The sequence below is a fragment of the Amphiura filiformis genome, chromosome 1 (assembly GCF_039555335.1).
Source record: "Amphiura filiformis chromosome 1, Afil_fr2py, whole genome shotgun sequence".
Taxonomy (NCBI): Eukaryota; Metazoa; Echinodermata; class Ophiuroidea; order Amphilepidida; family Amphiuridae; genus Amphiura; species Amphiura filiformis.
In genome coordinates, this window is record NC_092628.1 from 69346347 (window position 1) to 69369451 (window position 23105).

A 23105-nucleotide genomic window follows, 5' to 3' on the forward strand; every position below is an offset into this window, starting at 1 on the left:
TGTTCTTAACTTTATAACGACAAAATTTCATTGATATCTGGTCATCAACTTATGGAGACAAATTCAATTTAAATGTACACGTACTTTGATCACTACAGTGCGGGGGGGGGGGGAGTTTTTTGACCGGGAGTATATAAACCTGAATAATCTTGTGCCCTTGCAAACTTTGCATATCAAAAAGTTAGAAATAGCGTGGACCATTCAAATATTCAATAGGGGAGAATTTGCAACAATAGTCAATTGGTATCGTGCAAATAGGTGTGTATTATGCTTGGTTGCCCTCCTATGATAACAATGCAAGTTTTTGATTTGAAAGAAAAGCATGACATCATCGGGAATTCCCAATTTACAAAATCAGAGTGGCTGCACTGGTAAGCAAAGACTGCCGTTTCATAAACGTTATTGGTAGTGTACAAAGTTCGAGCGACAGCTGATCAGCTCGCAACTATAGGCCTTACTCACTGGAATTTAAGGGAAAATATCTGATTGCCACTGTCCTGTCTGAAGTCTTGTCTGGTATGTTTGACATTACATTTTTGTATATAGGGCCTATGATAAAATTATATGACTGTGTTATTCGGCCCATACACGTTCTATTTTATTTTTGGCAATATCAAAGACCTCGAAATACAAATTCTACCATTGTGCACTGTACACACACGATCATTAATCGTGCATAAGGGTCTTTGATATTGCTTAATAAAATTTAACGTGTATGGGCCGCTTTAGTCAGTGGATGGTTAACAGTTTGTACTCTACATTTACAAGACATTGAACGATCTGGCACCACCCTACCTCTCTGATTGTCTGACCATCCGTGTTCCAACTATAGGGAAGGCCTTCGTTCAAATCAAGATCTTACGCGCCTTATCATTCCTAAGACAAAGTTTACAGACTGATAGGCGATGGATCGTTCAGTGTCTTTGGACCCAGAATCTGGAACAATCTTCCTTCATCTATTAGGTGAGGTCATCTCCCACAGTTACTACTTTCAAACGTAGCCTGAAAACCCATCTTTTTAACCATTGCTGATTTTTTTTTGTTTCTTTTGCATATTTTTGTTTTCTTGTAGTAGGGAAAGTTTTCTGTAAAGTGCAATGATCATTTCTTTGAAATTGCGTTATATAAATGCCGTTGTATGTATGTATGTATGTATGTATGTATGTATGTATGTATGTATGTATGTATGTATGTATGTAAAAATATTTCAACTTTCAATATTTAGGACGACATTACTAACATTAACAAGCATGATATTAAAGGAGGAGGCTAGGATCCAAAAGGGCGGTAACTTTATTGCCAGCTAGCTACGAATTGCTCGGTCACGGATGTTTTTGTTGTTGAGGGTATTTTGAACATCTTGCCCCGCGGCCAGGCGGATTTGGACATTTTTGGACCAAAAAGGCACAAAAAAACCTCTATTTTTTCGATCGCTACGCTCGCAAATGCGACTTTTGGGTAAAAAAGGGGATTTTTTTGGGCCTTTGGCATTTGGTGCGTCGCACCCTCCGCGCACCCCTGCACATCACATCACCATCATCCCTATATCTTCGTGTCAAAAATTGCCGTGATAGTACAGCGAATCCTCTCGTTTTTCAACAGCTACGCATGGCGAATTTGTTCGAGATAGGCCGAGCGACTCAGGCTAAGCATATGAGATACCATAGAGTTTCTATATTCTACACATTATTACGATTTGTGCATGCTCTATAGTACCCCATATGATGTTTCTATTACAAGAAAAATCGATTTGTTTTCAGGTAAAACCAGGGTTTTGTTTCCAGTACACTAACTCGAAAAGCAATACACTAATTAGCGGGGCCTTGCAGCTTGCTGTGAATATCTTTTACTGCATTTTATAAGTAAAGATTTTGAAATCCAAAGTAAAAATTGTGATATATTTAATTTTGAGAATTACAATTATACTTTATATGTATAAAGGAACACGTTTAGCCCATTCAGTTAAGTTCCAGGTGCAAGTCCTATAACACAATGCATATGTAAACTTTCTTTATCTGTGTCAATAATAGAATATTGATTTCAACGGAGTATAGAGCTGTATGGAAAAAATATTTATAATACAGGGTGTTGACACTGTGCCCTGGCTACGAGCCTGCCCGCGGCATCTTACGTCAGCATTTGTACTCCGGGTTAAAAGGGCATTTCGTGATCCACAGCATCATCCCCCCCCCCCACTTTTCTCAAAAAAAGTTGAGATTTTTATATCACTGGAAACCTCTGGCTACATAATGTTTATGTACAAAAAATTTCTTGCAGATTAATTCGTTCAGCAAAGATATATACCAGAACGAAATTACAACACATTGTCTATGGATCAGTGTAATACACATAATCATGCATAACTCCCAAACGTAAAATCGGAATCAACTGAAATTTTGGGAATAAGCTATTTTCGTGGATATCTGAAAAATGTCATAAAAAGAGGATGCTAGGATCACGAAATACTCCTTTTTGTGCATCATAAATGCACATTTTTTGAGGTGGGCCAGCTTCAAAGACAAAAGATATAATGCAGTATACAAGAACTATATTTACTTTCATTTCAACAAATGTATTTTTTAATAAGGAAACCCAGTAGTGTAGCCAGCGGGGAAGACCGGGCACCTAAAATGGGACCCCCGGGGGCACTGCGTTTGAACATGATCTAGGAAAGACACCAGGTAAAGTTTTTATTTTTTCCTTAGAAGCGAAATTGCAATGGTATGATTTTCATTGTTACAGTTTGTACATGTATTTAGGGTACATGTATAGGCCTATATTAACAGCAAGTTGATCAAAGGTCTAGTTTAGGAATTCAACTTTCAATGTTAATGTCAACTTTCAGCACAAAGATTTTCTGCCAAAGATTTGGCATGTGCAGGGGGGGCAAAGAATTTTTGGCGGCCCAAGAGGGGCGGGGAAGAGATTTTTGGTGAGCCGAGAGGGGGGACAAGCGAATTTTGGCGAGCCGTTTGGAAATCCCCCCCGCTGGGCTCATATTTATTGCACAGCCCCTAAGCAAATAACATGCGACAGCATGGACCTGTTTTGAAATAGTGACACTGTGAATTTAATATATACACATGAACATGTTCTTAACGACTGCTTCTGTAAAAATGGTAGAAAACCATAAATGGTATATATGTTGCGAGCGTAGCGAGCAGGAAAATGTTTTTCAAAGCCTTTTTTAGAGCGTTTTATTTAAAAAGCGCCCCATGAATGTGTGCCAAAAATCCCGTGCCCCCCCTCTCGGCTCGCCAAAACCCCCCAGTTTTTCCTTCCACCACGGCTCATAATTATTGCACAGCCCCCACATTTTACTCAGGGGAATCTCCATCCCGGTCTTCCTGCTGCATTAAAACCATGAAAACCCTCAAACAAGCGCGCCATCAAATTGAGTTGGGCTAATCTTGGAACCACCCTTGCACTCCTTTTACCGAAAAAAACCATCTACGTCTACATAAGTAAAGGGTATATAGAGCCGCACCGCAAGGTGAGGCTTGATATTTATTTGTGATCTTACAAAAATATATGTCATAAAGAAGTACAGGAAGAAGGCAGGGGAAATGTTAAAATCATTGAAAGTTTGTTCAGTCAAATTGGCCTTATACTTTTCACGTGACTGAATATGATGATGTCATCCCTTTGACGTAAAGAATTTGCAAGAGATCTGATTGGCTGCTAGATCTATATAGGCATAGCCTACTGCATTATTTACAAACAGTAATCAAATCCCCCGCTGGGCTCATATTTATTGCACAGCCCTAAGCAAATAACATGCGACAGCATGGACCTGTTTTGAAATAGTGACACTGTGAATTTAATATATACACATGAACATGAAAACTTTCTTGTCCCCCCCAGTTTTTCCTTCCACCACGGCTCATAATTATTGCACAGCCCCCACATTTTACTCAGGGGAATCTCCATCCCGGTCTTCCTGCTGCATTAAAACCATGAAAACCCTCAAACAAGCGCGCCATCAAATTGAGTTGGGCTAATCTTGGAACCACCCTTGCACTCCTTTTACCGAAAAAAACCCATCTACGTCTACATAAGTAAAGGGTATATAGGGCCGCACCGCAAGGTGAGGCTTGATATTTATTTGCGATCTTACAAAAATATATGTCATAAAGAAGTACAGGAAGAAGGCAGGGGAAATGTTAAAATCATTGAAAGTTTGTTCAGTCAAATTGGCCTTATACTTTTCACGTGACTGAATATGATGATGTCATCCTTTGACGTAAAGAATTTGCAAGAGATCTGATTGGCTGCTAGATCTATATAGGCATAGCCTACTGCATTATTTACAAACAGTAATCAAATAACCACTGAACTAGAACCAGAACCTGACATCCAACTTTCACTCAGTTCAATCTCAAGTTCAATATATTGTAGACGGTAAGCTATACATTGTTTCAATACAGATGCAGCGACTGCCGCCGCAGTCAAGAGATAATAAAAGTTACATTTCTTCGATGCTGGACAAAGATCCAAAAATTCCTCCACAAAATCATAGGAAAAGATCAAGTGTATTTATCAATTCCAATCTTCATAATCCGCGAGATTCTTCGGATATATCGTTGTATTTTCTTCACTGCGTTTGCGAAATCTTGCAAAAAGGTTATAAACCATTTGTGTATTTTTTTTAATATTTGCAGATTAAATATAATACAGCAGGAATGATGGCGGCGTGTATCGACAACACCAAAGTGCTCAAAGAAGGCATTCTACATCGATACGAAAAATCACAGTCTCGTTTTTTAAAGGTAAGATATTTTATTCCCGAAATATTTTACCTACACATTAGGAGTCTCAATTATTACTCTATAGTCGGTAAACACTCTATAATTTCTCCCATACTTGGAGGGGAAGGTAACAGGTTATATACCACCTTTGCATTGATGTTTTACACGAAGAAGACTGGAGTATTAAAGATCTCCATTCAACATCATCGCAGTTTCAAAACTTTCAAGCATAGTATATATAACAGAATTTGTGGGCTTGGATACTAAATGTATATACATTATATAAGCAATGCGTTGGTAACAAAATGGAAACGACATTAAACGATCATTCTATATATCTCTTACAGCAAGAAAACTGGAAGACCAAAGACTACTACGCAGAGCTCCAGGAGCAGTCGTCAGCAATCAAGTCTTTGGTGTGTAACTTATACTCCTGCAAAGACAACAAAAGAGGGTCTGAACTGAAAGAAAAAATCGAACTAACCAGTCCGCACCAAGTTTCAAAATCAGCTTCTATTGGTGTAGCCAAACACAAATATGACAATTACATATGCATCACTCCGCCAGCGGGTCTATCGTCTTCCTCAGTTTTAAAACCAAGTAAGTTTAACTTAATTTGAAGTGCAAACTTCACGACTCTTGCAATTGTTAGTTCCACATGTACTTTATGATACAAATGTACCTGGTTAGTTGAATGAGCTTTGCTAATACTATTTTGTTAATAAAATATTTTAATATGTTTATTCATTCTTAAACATCTTACATAAAAATTCCAAAAATCTTTGGCAAAAATTAAAAATCCAAAACATTTTATTCCATCTTTGGAAAGGATTAGGTTTAAAAGTTGTTTCTTTGCCTGATTAAAATCAAAATTACAAAATCATGCAAAACATTGTTTGCCTCTGCTAATAATAATATGTCACTTTATCTTTATTTTGATCAGATCCGAAAGAAACGACTGGCATGATACAATAGTCTCTGCTTTAAGAAATCTTCAAGTTCCAATTAAATCAGACTCTGATGAAGATTTCACACCACACAGGCCTCGTGTAAACACAGAACCTGAACAAGATCTGGCTGTAGTAAGAAGGAATTCACCACCAAATCCAACCAGAGAGGTTAAGACTGATCCAATTGGGGGTGCTGAAGGCTTCAAAAATGTTCTACATGAATTGAAAGCCAAAACACATACTAAGCCAGTAAGTGTTCCATTCATTTATAATTGATTCAGATTGAAAATTGTTATTTTTTGGGCAGGGTTGGATGATCTACATGCATGAAACACTGACACTATTTGTCATCTTGATACTGTGACAATAACAATAACTTTTATTAAAGTCCCTTTCTTGAAAAAGGATCTAAAGGTGGTACTACACCCCTGATCAATTTTGTGACTAATTTTGCATTTTCTCAAAAATAACTACACACTGGTAACAAAAGTTATGTATATTATAGGGGCAAGGAATCCAATTACTTCACTGAAATTTCAGTGATTCAAGACAAGTGACTCATTATATATGTTAAGAAATGAGGTACATTCTAGCGGTACCTCTTTTCTTAATCATAAATAACGTACCACTTATCTTGAGTCACTGAAATTCAGTGTAGTAACTGGATTCCTTGCCCTATAATGGATAATATACATAACTTTTGTTACCAGTGTATTATTATTTTTTGAGAAAAATGCAAAAATAGTCACAAATTTATCAAGGGGTGTAGTACTACCTTAAATTTAAGTAATCAGTTTTGCATCATAAGTTATTAAAATGGTAAACCAAAAACGTGAATCAAGAAAACAACCTTGGGTACACTTATGACTAGAAATTTGCCAAATGTGGTTAAATAAACACCGCATCTGTCGGAACTAATTATGTGATCGCCGGCACTAAAATGACTAAAACAATAATGAAGTGAAAATAAATGGTCTTATAAAAAATGGATAAACTAAAGACAGGGAAAAGAAAAAAAGTAAAAAACACACACACAAAAAAAAACCAGTACAAAAGGATAATTAAAAACAAAAACCTGAAGCTATCACTGGTATTTCTCATCAAGTTGACCAATAACCAGTGTTAACCATAATACATGCAATATATGCCACATTGACAGTAGTGACACACGGTCCCATCCTGGTATCCTGTAGGAAGCACTTCACATCCGGACAGATAAATGGGGAATCCCCAAAAATAACTGTTTACACTGAATCTCATTTACATACAATGCGATGCTTCAATTAGGAATTTCCAAAATTATAATTTTGACATGATGGCCCTGAGAATTCTCTGAAAAAAGGTACACTTAGAAAAAACAAAATATTGACCAACATCAGAAACCACAAACTTGTAAGTACTTCTTTGTTCTTACATCATCAGTGTGACAAAAAATCCATAAAACAAATTTTAATATGGTCAACATATGGTGCATACAATATATAAAAATTAAAAAAAAAAAATCCTAGTCAATACTCGGTGCAAAAAAACAATCTGCCTGACCCAATCTTCCAGCCCCTCCTGAAAGTCAAATTATGCATCCCTAAAGGACAATTTGGATAAAACTTGGTACCTTAATCTGAAATGAACATTGCATTTCAAGTGTTTCATTATTTTGTATTGTTATTTCATGTCTTGCAGGAAAATGGCCCCGAATCTGACAAACCAATCCATCCATGTTGTCTTCGAAATCATGTGGTTTCCCATCATCATGATGGTAAGATATGAAGTATTATGGCAATAAGGCCTCAAAAAGTTGTTTGATTGGCGTAAACCGACCAACCCTAAAATATGCCCGACCCTGGACAATTTTTCTTATTTTTTTGCAATAAAATACAAATTAAATAAAAAAAAAGTTTAAAAAAAAAAAAAAAAAAAAGTTCCAAAGCCTTTATTATTATGTGTGTAAATTTTTTTTTTAATTGCCGATCGACATACCCTAATTTTGTTTATGTAACGACAATCGAACAATTTTTTGGGCCTGATGCAGAACCGTTACTTTTAATTATTATCTATCTTATAATATCTGGAAACCGATATTTAACATTATATGTGTCATTGTTAATTGTTTAGTCATGAGCTAGAGCATACACACCCTTTAATGACAAGTTTGTACTTTGCACTCATTGCTCAAGCTAAGTAATTAAATAGATATTCAATGACAGAAAGGGAATCAGATTTTATTAATATTAACCATGTTTACCCTAAGATGTGAAGACAAATTTATGTATTTTATCTTTCATAAGTTATTATTATTATTTGTATATCATTATTATTCACACTACCTTTGATGATTATCCCAACAGGACGAAACATGATCTTTCATCCAGAGCACCATTATGAGAACGTCCACCATGTCCAATCAGAAGACGACTGGCATAGGGAAATCAAGGCCAAACAAAGCACTGTTAAACTTCACCACCAGGTCTACACAGATTTCCACAAGCTTACAGTCATACAAACTCCACAACCATCTAATGATGCCCCAAGATGGCCTAAGCAACGACAGCCCTCTTTCTCCAAAGATACTACCTCTCAAAACACACAAGACTTTCCTTCATCAGAACCTGATTCTACTGATCAAGCTGCTGAACCTGCATACATGAATATGCACAGAGGTAATAGGAGAAGTCCTGTTGAAAATGATGACAGATATCCAAACTCTTCTAGTCACAGCTATGTGAATGACAGGAACAGTCCTAACTATATGAATTACAGGGGCACCAACTCTTCAGCAGCATTTAGACATCCTAGTCCACCACCACCTCAACTCCCAGAAAGAAATCAATCAACTAAGCACAGACGGTCATCCATGAAAGACAGACCATTACCACAGATACCACAACAAGGAGCAACAGAGAAAGAAGCAAAAGTGACGAAACAGTTCAAAAGAAGACCATCAAATCAATATACAGAATCTCCAAGAAGACTATCGCAGCATGATGAAGACCACTTACCAAGTCGGTCACCACCACTTCTGCCACCAGAAAAAGGACAGATGTTGAGGCGTTCACAAGAGTAAGGCAACTTCTTTGTTATCCACAGAAATAAAAGGCAATATACATAGCCAAGTAACGTTTTCCATGCATAACCTTGTTTTACCGACTGTTTGTTCTACACTTGTTTGTAATGTATTCTGTGTTACGAATATGATATAAAAATGAAAATTGGCTAATTCTGACATGACATATTTGAACAACCATTGGTTTAATTAAACATTTCTTCTATACAAGTCCAATTGAAACACGTACTATGGGATGTTTAAACTGTCAACTGGTTTAACACTAGTAATGTTTGTACATGGGTTGATTGCGGGGTTGATTGTACTGTGATTGAATTTCAAATATGATGCTATCTATGTCTTATTTTGAGAACACTTTGGAAAAAGTTTAAATGTAACAAATAACACAAGTTATTATTATTAATTAATTTCCTTTTGTTTTTATTCAGGCTTCTTAGAGATGAAATGAGTCAGACAAATGGAGTGGTGAAAAGGTTTAACAAGGAGGATGTGGTTGGAGGAAAGATAGCATTGGTGGAATGCAACGACAATTTAATGTAAGTATTGTCAAACCACAACTGCATCAGTTATTATTATACCTCTGTAAACAAAGAGTTTATAAAAATTGTGAAAATATTGAACTTTGAAATTCTGAAAAATTAAATCTTGTTTCTATCTTAAGTTTCTAACTTTCAATATATCTAATGACATGACTCTGTGACTTTGAAATGACCCCAAATAATAACAAAAGCAAAGCAGGAACTAGTCACAGAAAATGTAGATTATGTCAAGAACACTATTACTCTCTTATTATGCTTGAATTGAGGTGAAAGTTCAAGCAATGAAAACTTGGCTTTAAAAACATGTTGCCTTTTTACAAAGTGAATTAGAGTGGAAAAAATTCAGGACATAAATAAATAGTTTGTTTAACAAGTGTACCCATCACCTGCGCATCATCAATTGACGGGTTTTTAAAAGAGATGTTGTGCTACTTTCGATAAAATCATTTTCTGCAAAAAAAAACACAAAAACATAATTATTTTAAAATTTAAATCAAGATAAAAATGATTGATTTGATTTCATTTTCTTGTTACAGTGTTGCAGGTTGGGATGCATCCATTGCTGCTCTCACCCATTCTCTACACATTGGTGATAACCTTACCATGGTCAACCAACAGATGCTGTCATCAGCAGAATTTGCTCAACAAACAATGAATCTAACAGCTCAAGATGAGGTAATTACCATCATCAATTAAAAATTGGATATCCATTTAGTGTGGTTTTCATGAAATATACTTTACCTTCATTCCACCTGTGACCCAAATTATGCTACAATAATGCAATTTATGTTTATATGTGACATGATCTGGTCCATGGAGGCCAAAGGAGGCATTTTTTGAAAATTGAGTTGCAGGCTATCATACACTGAAAACACCAAAGGTCTAGCATAATTGATTCCAAAATTATGAAGTTTTGTGATGTCTATTTTCTTATGTATTTTATTGGGTTTTTTTACTCCATATTTTTGCCTATTATCTCATTTCAAATTTGCAGCCTTTGGCCTCCATGGACAAGATCGTGTCATATATTAGTATTTGTTCTAAAACTTACAGAAACTTCCAAATGACATTTTGACTAATTCTAAAACTGATTTGCTCAATGACTCCATCATGTGTAAATCAAATTGTTACAATCATAAGAGTTAACTGTATTTGCATTTAGCATACTAGCATTAGCACCTTATGCCATTGATATCCTACTTTCACACAGATCCTAACCTATCACTAACCTGCATCTTTATCATTATAGCTAATTTATTGAATTCCTTCTTTATATTTGGCATTCAGGTTTCTCTGAAGCTTCAAAGAATTCCATACGGCATTCTGGTGACACTGCACAAAGATCAACCTGGACAAACTTTGGGAATAGCCGTGGATGGAAATGAGGTATGTCAATATCAAAATTAATTACATTTATCACCCATTTGCCAAACCCAAACCTCCAAAGGATAAGTAAAACCTAAGAAACATTAATTTGTAATTGCAAAATATTCCTTAAAAATTTTGCATTTTGACTACTTGGGTCACTATTTTGAGTTATACTCAAGATCTTTCCTCCCTACACAATAGTCTCCCCTCCAATATTATGGATATGGGTTTACAAGACTTACTGTCCAATCACCATACTTCTTACCTACACATTGAAACGTTATGCTAACTAAAACCTGCTATTTTGCATTTAACAGATCACCCAAATCTATCCTAATGGCTTAGTAAATCGTCAAGGTAAAATCCGTCCTCAGACACCAGGTATCATCAATTCTGGTTTGCTGTGTAACTATGCCATCACAGAGATCAACATGAGACCTGTAGGGTTCAATGCAACAACACAACAGGTATGTGAATTACTGTTACAGCAAATAACAGACCTGTATGGTCTTCACAATAGCAATGTGTAGTAATAGGGCCCAGTGGCTCAGCCCCAAATTTATTGGTTTAGTAAGCTCTTCCAGCCAAAAAGGTCTAATTTCCAATGCTATGATTCCACATTCTTATTGCAAAGCTTTAGAAGTTCATGACTCAAATGTTGTGGAAAATGAGTTTTTTGTACAATGTACGGTACCCAATTATATTTAAACATATTTAAAGGTCGCTCTATGGGTGTATGTACTTACATTGGAGTTAAAGAACTGTAATTATTGGTAGTGAATCAGATGTAGTCAGAAGGGAGATTCTATAAATATAGTTTTAAATAGCGATGAAGGAACAATATCACATCCTTTCATGACAGTTTACAACTTCCTTTAACCCTTTGACTACTGTAAAAGTGGTCATTTTCACACGTGTAATTTGCTTCATGCTTTGTCAATTTTTGTCAACTTGTTTAAATTGGCAAGTTTTCTCACAAAACCTATACATAAAAGGAATATTCACACAATATTATGTTCAGCTGTGTTTAATGCAAAAAACATGAAAATTAATAGTATTGCATTCACTGGCAAGCATAAAATTATGCCACATTAAAAGAAATTAAGCCCTCTTTACAAATTAAGGAAAACTAAGGCTTTTCTTTGTTACTGTCATTGTCTGTTGAGCATACCAATGCACCTTGAGTTTATGCCAAATTAGTTGAAGCAGAACAGTTTTAGTATTGACTTACCACTGAAATTTGGATACAGGTCTGGTACCAACCTCTAAACTTGATTTAAAAATGTAGACAATTTGCATGGGGTATATGATTTTGTAACTAAAGTGAAAAGATATCCTGTCAAAAATTTGAAATCCGATTTCTTTTCTTCAGAATCACCTTGATGTGTTTTGACAATAATAATATACAATAACAATTATAACGAGCCGATCAGGAACAAGACATCAAAACTGATTAGCCATTTAAGGTTAGCAACTATTTTAAACTGTTGCGATTTGGTAGTTCACAGCATCTTGCGAATGGTAGTGAGCATTGGCATAAATTGCATTGATCATTTCATAGCCAGTGTGTAGAAGCCAGTGTGTCTTTGAGTTATGCTGTAAAGAGGGCTGAAAAAACACTTTAGTAAAACATACATAACTCATTCAGAACAATAAATCAAGCAAGTTTTCAACGTATATGATTTGCAGAATGAACTTTTGCAAAACATCGAAGTGTTATTTTTCAAAAATATATTGATTTTAATAGACAATGAAAATCAATTTTTTTCTTGGCTGCTTCGACCAACAATACCTCGTCTAAACACTCTTTAATTATTTGGTATTGTTTTGTTTTTGTGCAGGTTAATGAGATGCTACGCAATGCAGGGCAAGATATCTCCTTGATACTCCACCCCATTGACTTCATACAGGTACTGAAGGAAGCATCAGCAGTCTCTAACTGGCCATGCAGCAGCTCATAATTAAACTCATAACAATGAAAGTAGGTTATTGAGATGTATGGGAAAGTTTAAGAATGTGTAACTTTTTAACTTTTTACCAAATCGATAGAACAAAATAATGACTGGTTTCAAGGCAGACATATTTGGAATGAAGTACTTTTGATGACTTTCGTTTCTACACAAACCAGGAAGTATACAGACAAATAATCTGGTTGTAGATTAAGATTTCTCAATACACAACCAATAAAAGATACCCCTGGGAAGATGTACATGTAGGTCTTGACAAGCAAAAGCAAAGCAATGCCTAGTTTCTAAACAAGGGATTTTTTTAAAAAAGTTACAATTTCATGTACTTTTAACAACAATATTAACATTGACCTTGTCGTTCCACATACTGTCTGCCTTTTATGTTTAACTTGAACAAAGTTCATCTTTCCAAACCAGTAGAGCATTAATTCTATAACAATGTATTTCAATATCCAGTAGTCATTTCTTCATATGCTATATAGAATTTTTGTAATCACAAAGGTTATTTTGTACTTGTACTTTCAACAATCAATCTATTTATATTATATTTTGACAATTGCATTCTGATGCATATTTATGTGTATACCATTATTAATAATATAATCACTTGACTACTTTTATCCAAACAAAGGATTGCTGATACTGACAAAATGTTTATACCATTTTAAGTACCGGTAGAATTAGATAAGGTCTTATAGTAGAACCTTACTGACTTACTACTAATATTAATGTCTAGTTAGACATTGTTTGATACAGACCAAAGAGTAATATGCTATGCATAAGATTGTTTGCCACAGTTTTACTACGCTGGTATATCCTGTCTCACTGAAGTATGAAACATATCCATAATACCATCAACATGTGCGGTTTGACCATGTTGGCCTACATAGACGTTGGCTGAATAGCTAAGCAAAGTATAAAATTTGTCGAAGCGTCAGCTACAATGTATCACTGCCTTTTTGCAGCAATGTTGGATATTTTTACTTTGCAGTGCAATGCATTTTTATACTTCATATGACAACATTTTTTCATACTTCAGTGGGATAGAGTATATAACTAGTGTTTTATATAGTGTGCTATTTATATAATTATTGTAAAAAAGTTGTAATCGTAGTGTAAAAAGGTTGTAATAATAGTGTAAAAATATATATTTACATACAGTATCATTGTGGGTAACTGTAAGAGCCAAAATGCTTACACATCATGAATAACTTGGAAGTCTAAGGGTTACTCATGCAACTTAAAGGAGTGGAAATGTTGTTCTTTGTGAACAATGCCAAGTAAAATAAAGGTGTTAAACTCACATTTTTGGTGATATTTCCCCACTACACTAGTGGTTTCATCAAACTGGCAACCCATCACATCTGACTGCTTCCTTTTAAAGGCATGAAAGTGTCCCTTTAAAAGGATTGAATTAGTGTCCTATACTGTCAGGCAGTCAATGCTACAGGAAGATAATGGTATTCATTACTTTCTTACATAATAAAGTGATGTGTACACTAGAGTGTCAGTAGTAACATTCTGTTGAATCAAGTTAAACATTGATATCTCCTATTACTCTAGCTGTGGCAAGTGAAACATCCCATTTGATCCATGATCTGTCCATTTGTGCTACGATACGCTGTATTTAAAAACATAAATGGAGAATTGGGATGTGTCTTACAAGTCACAGGCTGGAACAGTTATAGTTGTCAATGAAGCACATGGTGTACTACATTCACTCGGTCGGACATTCGGGAACATTGTCCCCTTCGCACAAGTGCGCGCATAGCAACCAGCTCGAGAAAGGGGAACTGCACATGCGCACACTGGTTTTACAAGGCTATTTCCCCTTTGTGACATCAGCCCGACCAAGAGAATAGGGCTGGAGAGAGGACCAAAAAGTCCAAATCTGCATACATGTATGTGTGCATCCATATTGGGTGTTCAAAAGAAAACATGTATAAGGGAATTCCATGAATGAGAATCTAGATGTATAGTCATTTTGCAGCATTGCTTAAATGACAAATGTAATTCACTTATTTATGTCAACAGCACTTTTATATCATGATATGCTGATGGTATGTATAAAGTTAGTAGAGAGATTGCGATTTCCAAACGTATCATCGAATGTATGTGGAATCTATTCGAAATCCTGTCACAGGAGAGTGATTTTGAATAGATTCTACGTACGTTCAATATGTACGTTGGAAATCGCAATCTCTCTAATGCCACTTTAATATTATGTCTACTATGTATCTTTATGTATATATTTTTGTAATAAGGTCTTGGAACAACTGGGAGACCAGTACTTTGTTTTCAATCAAAAAAGATTGCATAACACTACTATTATGTATTTTTATACCAAATGTACTCCAAAGAAGATTTTACTTCTATATTCCTATGATATTTTAATACTATGTTTACTATGTACCTTTATGTATATATTTTGTTATATGGTCTTGGAACACTTGGGAGACCAGTACTTTGTTTTCAATCAAAAAAGATTGAACAATACCAATATTATGTATTTTATATCAAATGTACTCCAAACAAGAGTTTATACAAAATCCTAGAACTATATAACTTTGTTTTGAAACTATTCAACTTAATATGTTCTGTTGTCATTCTACTATGGTAAACCTCCACATGTCAATGATGGTAAATAATCATGGAATCGTGGGAAAATTGTTTGTTTGTTTTCATTCCAATCAAGTTTTTACATTGTCAATCATGTTGTGGTGGTAAATCCCAACATCGTTGTCTATTATGCCAATTTGCCAGGTTTGTTTACATCTTGGGCTTTCATCCTATTCTAATTAAAAGTTTCGATGATCGTATTGTGATACCAATCTATTATCTTACAGCTCAGATTCAATGGTTCTGCTTTTATTTCTATATCTAATCCAAGGTTGAAATGTTATTGTGGAGTGATGGGAATCCATGATTCTAGTTTCAATTTGTTTCAGCGTCTTTCAGTTTTTCTTCCATTCTGAGAGTTGAGATATTTTGTTTTGGTGGTAAATTCCAAATTAATACTCTCTGTGATCTTATGTTTTAACAGATTTGTCTAAATTGAGAAAGGTCTTGATGTTTTACTTTTATTTTCAATTTATTTGATACAGAGCCAATGTGGTGTATATCATTTGACTGAATTTTGTACTATTCAAACTTTTCAACTTTGTAACATATATATGTTAAGTATTTGTGTATATAGAACGGGGAGAAAGAACCACCCATCATACCCTAGAACATTTTAAAGATGTATCTGCCTGTGCAGAGACTTGAACCCCAGACCCTCCAAAGATGCCTGTGCAGAGACCTGAACTCCAGACCCTCTAAAGATGTATACAGCTGTGTAACATTAAAATTATATATTTTGCATTAGAGGAATTTTATGTAAGCCTATAAAAAGCTGTAACTGATATTTTCACAGTAACAACCAACTATACATATACAATTTAACTGTTCTGTTTTATGATGATATTATTATTGTACATTCACATGCCAAGTAATATTTCAGATACTGGCTAGTGTATACATATTTCAAAAGTACTGAATTATTCAGAAAAATATTCAAAATTGGTATAAGAATGATCACTTTTTAAAACTCTATGCAATGTTAACATTCAATTATGCATTACATTATAATATTCTTTATTTTATGATGCATACCATGTATGCAGTTTTTGTATTTTATTGTTAGAAAATATGTAATAAAAGAGTGTCTTTGGGCATTAATCTGAAACTATTGAAAGGTACAACTATTTGCGTCATTTGTTTGTTTTGTGATTTCTATCGAAACACACTTGGGTCAAATAACACACAAGTTTGTCATGAACTTACCATACAAACAGCTGTAGTAAATGTGGCTGAAAGTATGATATGGTATAAAAAACGGCAGGAATTGAGGGCAGAGTCATACTTCATTCTGGTGATTACTGTAGTGGAAGAAATTTTTCTTTGCTAAAATTGCAATACAGTACAGGCTCACTGCTTCTCACGCGGGAACTGGTAGTTTTGTTCCTAGGATGTGATGTGTTCTTATATAAAAGTGTTTGACCTTGCACAGCAACTATGTGGTAGTCATGTGGGATTCCATTTTGAGCTAGATAGGCCCTACATTGTTAATTCCAGAAAGCCTTGGCAAATTTAATGCAAAATATGTCATTGCAAAAAGAACCCTCTTCGCGAAACAGTAACAAAATTTTAGACAATGACCGCTAAGTACAAGACAAAAAACAACTTTTCTTGGCATATTGACAGAGGATCTTTGGCAAAGAAAGTTGCATATTGCTAAAACAATATTTAATAACTTTTATTACGTTTTTTTAACCCGCAAGCGCAAAACTATAACTACCAGGCACGCAGTTTATCACTGCCGGCATTCGCCTCAGAAAAAAATGATCGTAAACAGATGTTTTAAATCCCTCAACAAGTCCTTTCAAGATTATTTACATATTTCTAACATCGATGAATATTACTATTCCCTCCAAAGATATCTGTGCAGAGACCTGAACTCCAGACCCTCCAAAGATGTATACAGCTGTGTAACATTCAAATTATATATTTTGCATTTTAGAGGAATTTAATGTAAGCCTATAAAAAGCTATAACTGATATTTTCGCAGTAAGAACCAACTATGCATATACAATTTAACTGTTCTGTTTATGATGATATAATTATTGTACATTCACATGACCAATAATTTCTCAGAAACTGACTTGTGTATACATATTTTAAAGAAGTATTGAATTATTCAGAAAACAAAATTCAAATTGGTATTAGTAGTATCACTATTTAAAACTATGCAATGTCAACATTCAATTATGCATTACATTATATATTCTTTATTTTATGATGCATACCATGTATGCAGCTTTTAGCATTTTCTTGTATTTATTGATTATATATTTTCACAAAATATATAATAAAGAGTGTCTTTGGGCATTATGCTGAAACTATTGAAAGGTACAACTATTTGCGTCATTTGTTTGTTTGTTTTGTGATTTCTAGAAACACACTTGAATCAAAAAGGTATATAAATCTATTTATATATCTATTTACATAAAAACATTTGCGTCATTTGTTTTGTGATTTCTAGAAACGCACTTGAATCACAAAGGGATATAAATCTATTTATATATCTATTTGCATTCAACAGGTACATTTGATTGCAGTGCGCATGGAGTAGTGTATGTGCACAAATTCTGGCTCTAAATATGTGTGTGCGTTGATGTGTGCTGTATTGCAATTTTAGCAAAGACATAATTTGCATAGATTTTAACAAAAGAAAGATTTCTTCCACTTCAGTAATCACCAGAATGTAGTACGACTCTGACCTCAATTCCTGCCGTTTCTTATACTATATGTGACACAATCTGGTCCATGGGGGAAAAAGGAGGCATTTTTAAAAATTGAGTTACTGTAATTATTACATTATACATACAATAGGCTATCATTTACTGAAAACACCAAAGGTCTAGCATACTTGGTTCTTAAGTTATGAAGCTTTCTGATGTCTATTTTCTTATGTATTTTATTGTTTTTTACTCCATAGTTTTACCTTTATCTCAGTTTTAAATTTGCCGCCTTTGGCCCCCATGGACCAGATCGTGTTGCATATCATACTTTCAGCCATATTTACTGCAGCCATTTTATGGTAAATTCATCACATACTTGTGTTACAAGTAGCACATTTTAGTGTATAGCACTTGTATTTGAAAAAAAAACCAAGAAAATTGCATCACAAGCTAGATAGAGCCAAAGTTTACAATCACTTGAAAGAAAAATTGTTTAACTGTGACAAAAGAACAATTCTTGCTGCATGTCTTGTGATCGACCACAAAAACTACTGGTAACAATGATTAACAAATTCATCCAAACGTGAAATTTGAACTGTCATGTCTATTTTACTGCACTGCAGTATGCTCAACTTGATTTGCTGACAATATTGGAATGTGTCCTATACAAATACATCAACACAATACATTTCATATTTGAACTAGAATTGAACAGTAACTTTGATCTACAAAAACAAACATTGCTTCATTTTAGGTGGTTATCGTATATTGTATTATCTAAATTCACATCTGTAGAAACAAATTTCGATGCTTTTGAACAAAGAAATATCAAGAATAATCCAAATTTAAGAGAATTGATTTGTATATTTAGGGCCTAATTCCAAAAGGTTATTTTTAATAAAATATTTGGTTTGAAATTGTTTTTTAAATACAGGGTACATCACAAAAACAGTCTCCTCGGCTTTATGTGTATAATGGCAGCTATTTAAATACAATTTTCACAGCTATAAAGCTACTGACTGCGAGATCTAGATAGAAATAAAAATGAAAAATGTAAATGGTCATGGTTAAAAATTTGAGACACAACCTATTGAATGGGATTGACATTTTGAAATTGCCCAGGCCCAAATCCAAATTATATCATATTGACCAAATTGGTACCTCTAAAAAGCATCAAAACATTTTTAATTTTTTTTAAAAACAATAGAAAATAAAGAATTTCCCTGCACATTTATTGATTTATTTTTCACTCCCTTTTAATCAAGCAATATTTGGCCCCAAAACATAATATTTTCACATTGATTTTATTCTTCTAAATTTGTGTGGGTCTGAAATTGCCAAGTAAGACAACATCTCAAAAATATCAGAATAGTGAAATAAATATTGAAGAATGTAAATACTATCAGTGATGATTCAGTAAAATAATATCACTTACTTGGAACAATGACAAACAGAGGCTACGAAGGTCCTGTCATCTGCCTCTGGTTTAGGATTCCCAAATCCTCCTCCATTTACTTGAACATGATGCCTGTCATAGCTTCCTGCAGAGGGGGATAAACATTACTTGTTGTATTAATAGAAAGCAGACAGATCCACAGTGTTTGAGAAAGGAAAGGGAACATTTTGATAAATTTTCAACTTATTTTTTATTCACATTTTCCTTTAGTCAATGTACCAAGCTGATGTTTAAATGTATAATTATTGAGTAAGTGCAACAGTCTAACGGACATTGGGTCAAGATGGAAACCCATAGATAATAAATCTGGTCTATCTTAACTCGTTCACTAGCTCCATTTGGTAGAGCAATGTACTGCTAAACTGAAATTAGTATAGTTTCAGCCCTTGACTGTTTACCTTTCTACCTTTGCCTACTTGATGTATTTCAGTAGAACCTCTTTACATTTGATTGAAACCATATCAAAACAAATGATAGTTTTGTAGATATAGTGTCCCTGAATCAATATAAAATGGAAAATGTTGAATTGTTTTAGCTGCATTTCAAAATTGACATTGTGACACCCAACTCATGATACTAAATTTAATACTGTTTTTTACTATTATGCTTATTTTTGCAAAGTCTAGTAAGACTCTACCTGTTCTTCTTCTTGTTCCTTGTCATCTCTGCTGCAAAGCTTTCTGGTTCACTTCCCTTCTCCCAAATCAGATATGAAGAATTCACATCTAAAATTGATATCATGACATTTCTGTGTTGAACTGTGAAAGCATGAGCACACCCAGCAAACACAAAACGTTTTACAGAAAATTGTCGGGTTGTATATTAAAGGGTAGAAAAACGTTTTTAATAACATTCCCGAAACATTTTCGAAAAACTTGATGCAAAACGGGCTAATAGAGTTTTACAAACATGCTTGCAAATATGATGAGTTTCTAAAACTGGGATCAAGAAAATCCCCAAATGGAAAATCAACTGGCAACACCAAGACATGCACTGGAGATACATCCAGCATCAGTTGCCAGTAGGAATCACTCATCAAGTGTTGACAAAGGCAACAGTGTGTGCTGAAACGCACACAAATGCAATTTCTGGATCAGATGCAACAAACTTTGTTTACTGATATTTGCAAACAATATTTTACAATAATATGTTTACATTTTTAAAATGTTGTAGTTTTTTCATATAAAACGTTATAAAAACGTTTTCATGACCTTAATATAACCCGACATTTAAATGTTATTAAAACATTTGGAATAAAACCAAAATGTGTTAATATCATGTTTATAATGTTCTAAAAACATTTTTGTGTTTGCTGGGTAACAAAATAAACAGAACTGACTTTATAGGCATATATCACAAGGTAAAATCATATAAAATGAATTGTTAAATTGTAATGAGTCAATAACTATTGTCTTGGCAAAAAGTTTTGAAAGTAAATATTGTATGTTAATACTATAGAGCCTGCATAATCATATCTCTATTATTATGATAGCACACTTCAAAATATGGCACATAGATATCCTTAGCATAGGATTTGAATGAAACAAATTGGGTCAGTATGTGGGACATTGAGCTAAGATAAGTCAATAACAGGCCTTTCCGAAAGGTTGCGATGACGGTTGAGTGAACTACACATTGTTCCTGTGCTCACCACATTTTATTGTTCAGTTCATGAAAATCAAGACTCAATTACTACATGACAGTGCAAAAATCAATTTCATGTGTACATTCTTGCACAATATTCTCGACCTCCAACTAAACACACATGCATAATGCATATACAGGATGCCCATGCAGCACCAGGGCCCACGACCAACCACAAGAATAGATGTAGGTGACTAGTGTTATGAAATTATCATAATTATACCAGTCTTTGTGTCATTATTGCCTAGCTGAAGTCGTGTTCACACAGTCGGATATAAGTGAGTTATTACCAGTAATAAGCTTATAACCGGTAATAGTGACTTATTACCGGTATTAAGTGACTTAAGTCCGATCGTGTGAACACGACTTTAGTCATTATTATTCCACGTGTGATGACTTTCATGACTCCCACTTCACATTACAACTGCCTCAGTGATGATTGTCTTTTTTAAAGACTATTCTTGTTTCATATCACTCTGTTTCAGCCTCATTACATAGCCTACAGTGGACACTATGAAACTTGAAGAACCGACAGTGAATGAATTACCATAAGAATGAAATAAGTTATCAAAAAGCATTTAACTGGAAGTCTTAAAAACCCACATTGTTTCTGTTTTAAAACAAAAAATTCCAGAGCCATATATTTGGATGTTGGATATTGTAAGTCAAATTTAAGTTGAGAATAAGATTCAAAATTGTTGGGAGTAAGACATACATCCACCCAGATATAAGCAAACATTTTCAAGAGCAATTCATGTCCTTAGGTCAGAAATGGCCGTTGTCAATTTTAATATACCATTGAAAGAATCAATAATATAATGACAAAAATGTATCTTAACCAATCTTGGTTGATTTTAACTTTATTGGCACTGTATTAATGCTACCAATGGCATTATGAAGGCACTTTTATACATGAATACATGAGTTATATGAAATATAAATTTATGGCACATGATTGAGTTTTGTTCATTATTCATTTTAACTTTAAAAATGCTATAAGTATAGTTGAATCCACATAAAGATTTTTCTTTTGGTTTTATCTCTCACTCGGTGTGTTTTATAGCAAATATACAATATAGCCGAGTTTTGAGCTCATCTTTGAAGATATACTAGTCTTGTTTCCAGTCAGTCTGTGCTCCTTCATCACTAGACATATAATGACAAAGGAGCACTGGGAGCTGGGGCTAAGACTAGGTACAGCACATTCCTGACATGACTGGTGTTTATAGTGAGGAGTTTCCCTGACAAACTGTTCAGCTGGCCCCACTATAAACATGCTTAATATTACATAAATACATATATTAAAAGAAAGTTAATGGAATTAGTCATTGTTGACACAAATTTTTGTTACCATCTTTTAAAGGAAGACATTTTGTTCTCCAACAAATTAAATGTGAAATTGGTATAACTAAACAATGTTGCCTATTTGTTATACAATTACAGAGAGCCCATTTACAACAGCCAAAACTTGTGTTCCATCCAACACTAGTTTAATATGACTGTATACTCACTAAATTTTCTAGTTTGTTATTATTACCTTTTACATTCTTTGAATACAGCAATAGTGGAAAAATAATTTTTACATGAACAGAATTACATGCATTAAATCAATTTACATATTAAATAAATAAATAGAGATACATAACAATGTTAATTCAGGAAAGACCAAGGTGTTAAAAATATATTTGATCAATACTTATATTTCAGAAAACAAAACAAAAATACCTTATTACCCCCTTGCCATCAATGGTTACCATTCCCTCTAGGCAGGGCCAAATTTACCTTATTCAGGGCCCTGGGCCAGGCTAAAGTTAGGGGCCCTGGCTATACAAATCCATGTGTTACACAACCACTGCATCCCTGTAACCTATTTTTCATTCAAAACCAATACTTCACTAAATTTTCCATTCCCCACCCCCCCCATTTTTTAATTTGTTTAAATTTTATTTGTTTTATCATCCCAAATTTGGGGCTTCTCTGGATCCTGAGCCCTGGGCCCATCTAGCCCTGTGGTAAATCCTGTCCTGCCTCTAGGTTCCCACTTATAGGTGACCCCGTCCACATCCGGGTACTTATTTTACATGACGCTA

The 23105-nt window shown here is 34.4% G+C and overlaps 1 protein-coding gene across 2 annotated transcripts; it reads left to right on the forward strand.

Annotated features, from left to right (window-relative positions):
• The first annotated feature begins 385 nt into the window (after positions 1-385).
• Positions 386-16387, forward strand: LOC140152130 (uncharacterized). Of its 2 annotated transcripts, none has more exons than XM_072174428.1 (11): positions 386-516; positions 4662-4769; positions 5096-5348; positions 5692-5947; positions 7379-7454; positions 8044-8755; positions 9188-9295; positions 9835-9973; positions 10586-10684; positions 10984-11133; positions 12508-16387. In XM_072174428.1, exons 3-11 carry the CDS (start codon positions 5299-5301, stop codon positions 12625-12627), a joined length of 1710 nt encoding a protein of 569 aa, XP_072030529.1. In that variant the 5' UTR covers positions 386-516; positions 4662-4769; positions 5096-5298; the 3' UTR covers positions 12628-16387. The 2 variants fall into 2 exon arrangements, with proteins under 2 accessions (XP_072030529.1, XP_072030536.1); XM_072174435.1 differs by lacking the exon at positions 386-516 and adding an exon at positions 4306-4401.
• Positions 16388-23105: the final 6718 nt, after the last annotated feature.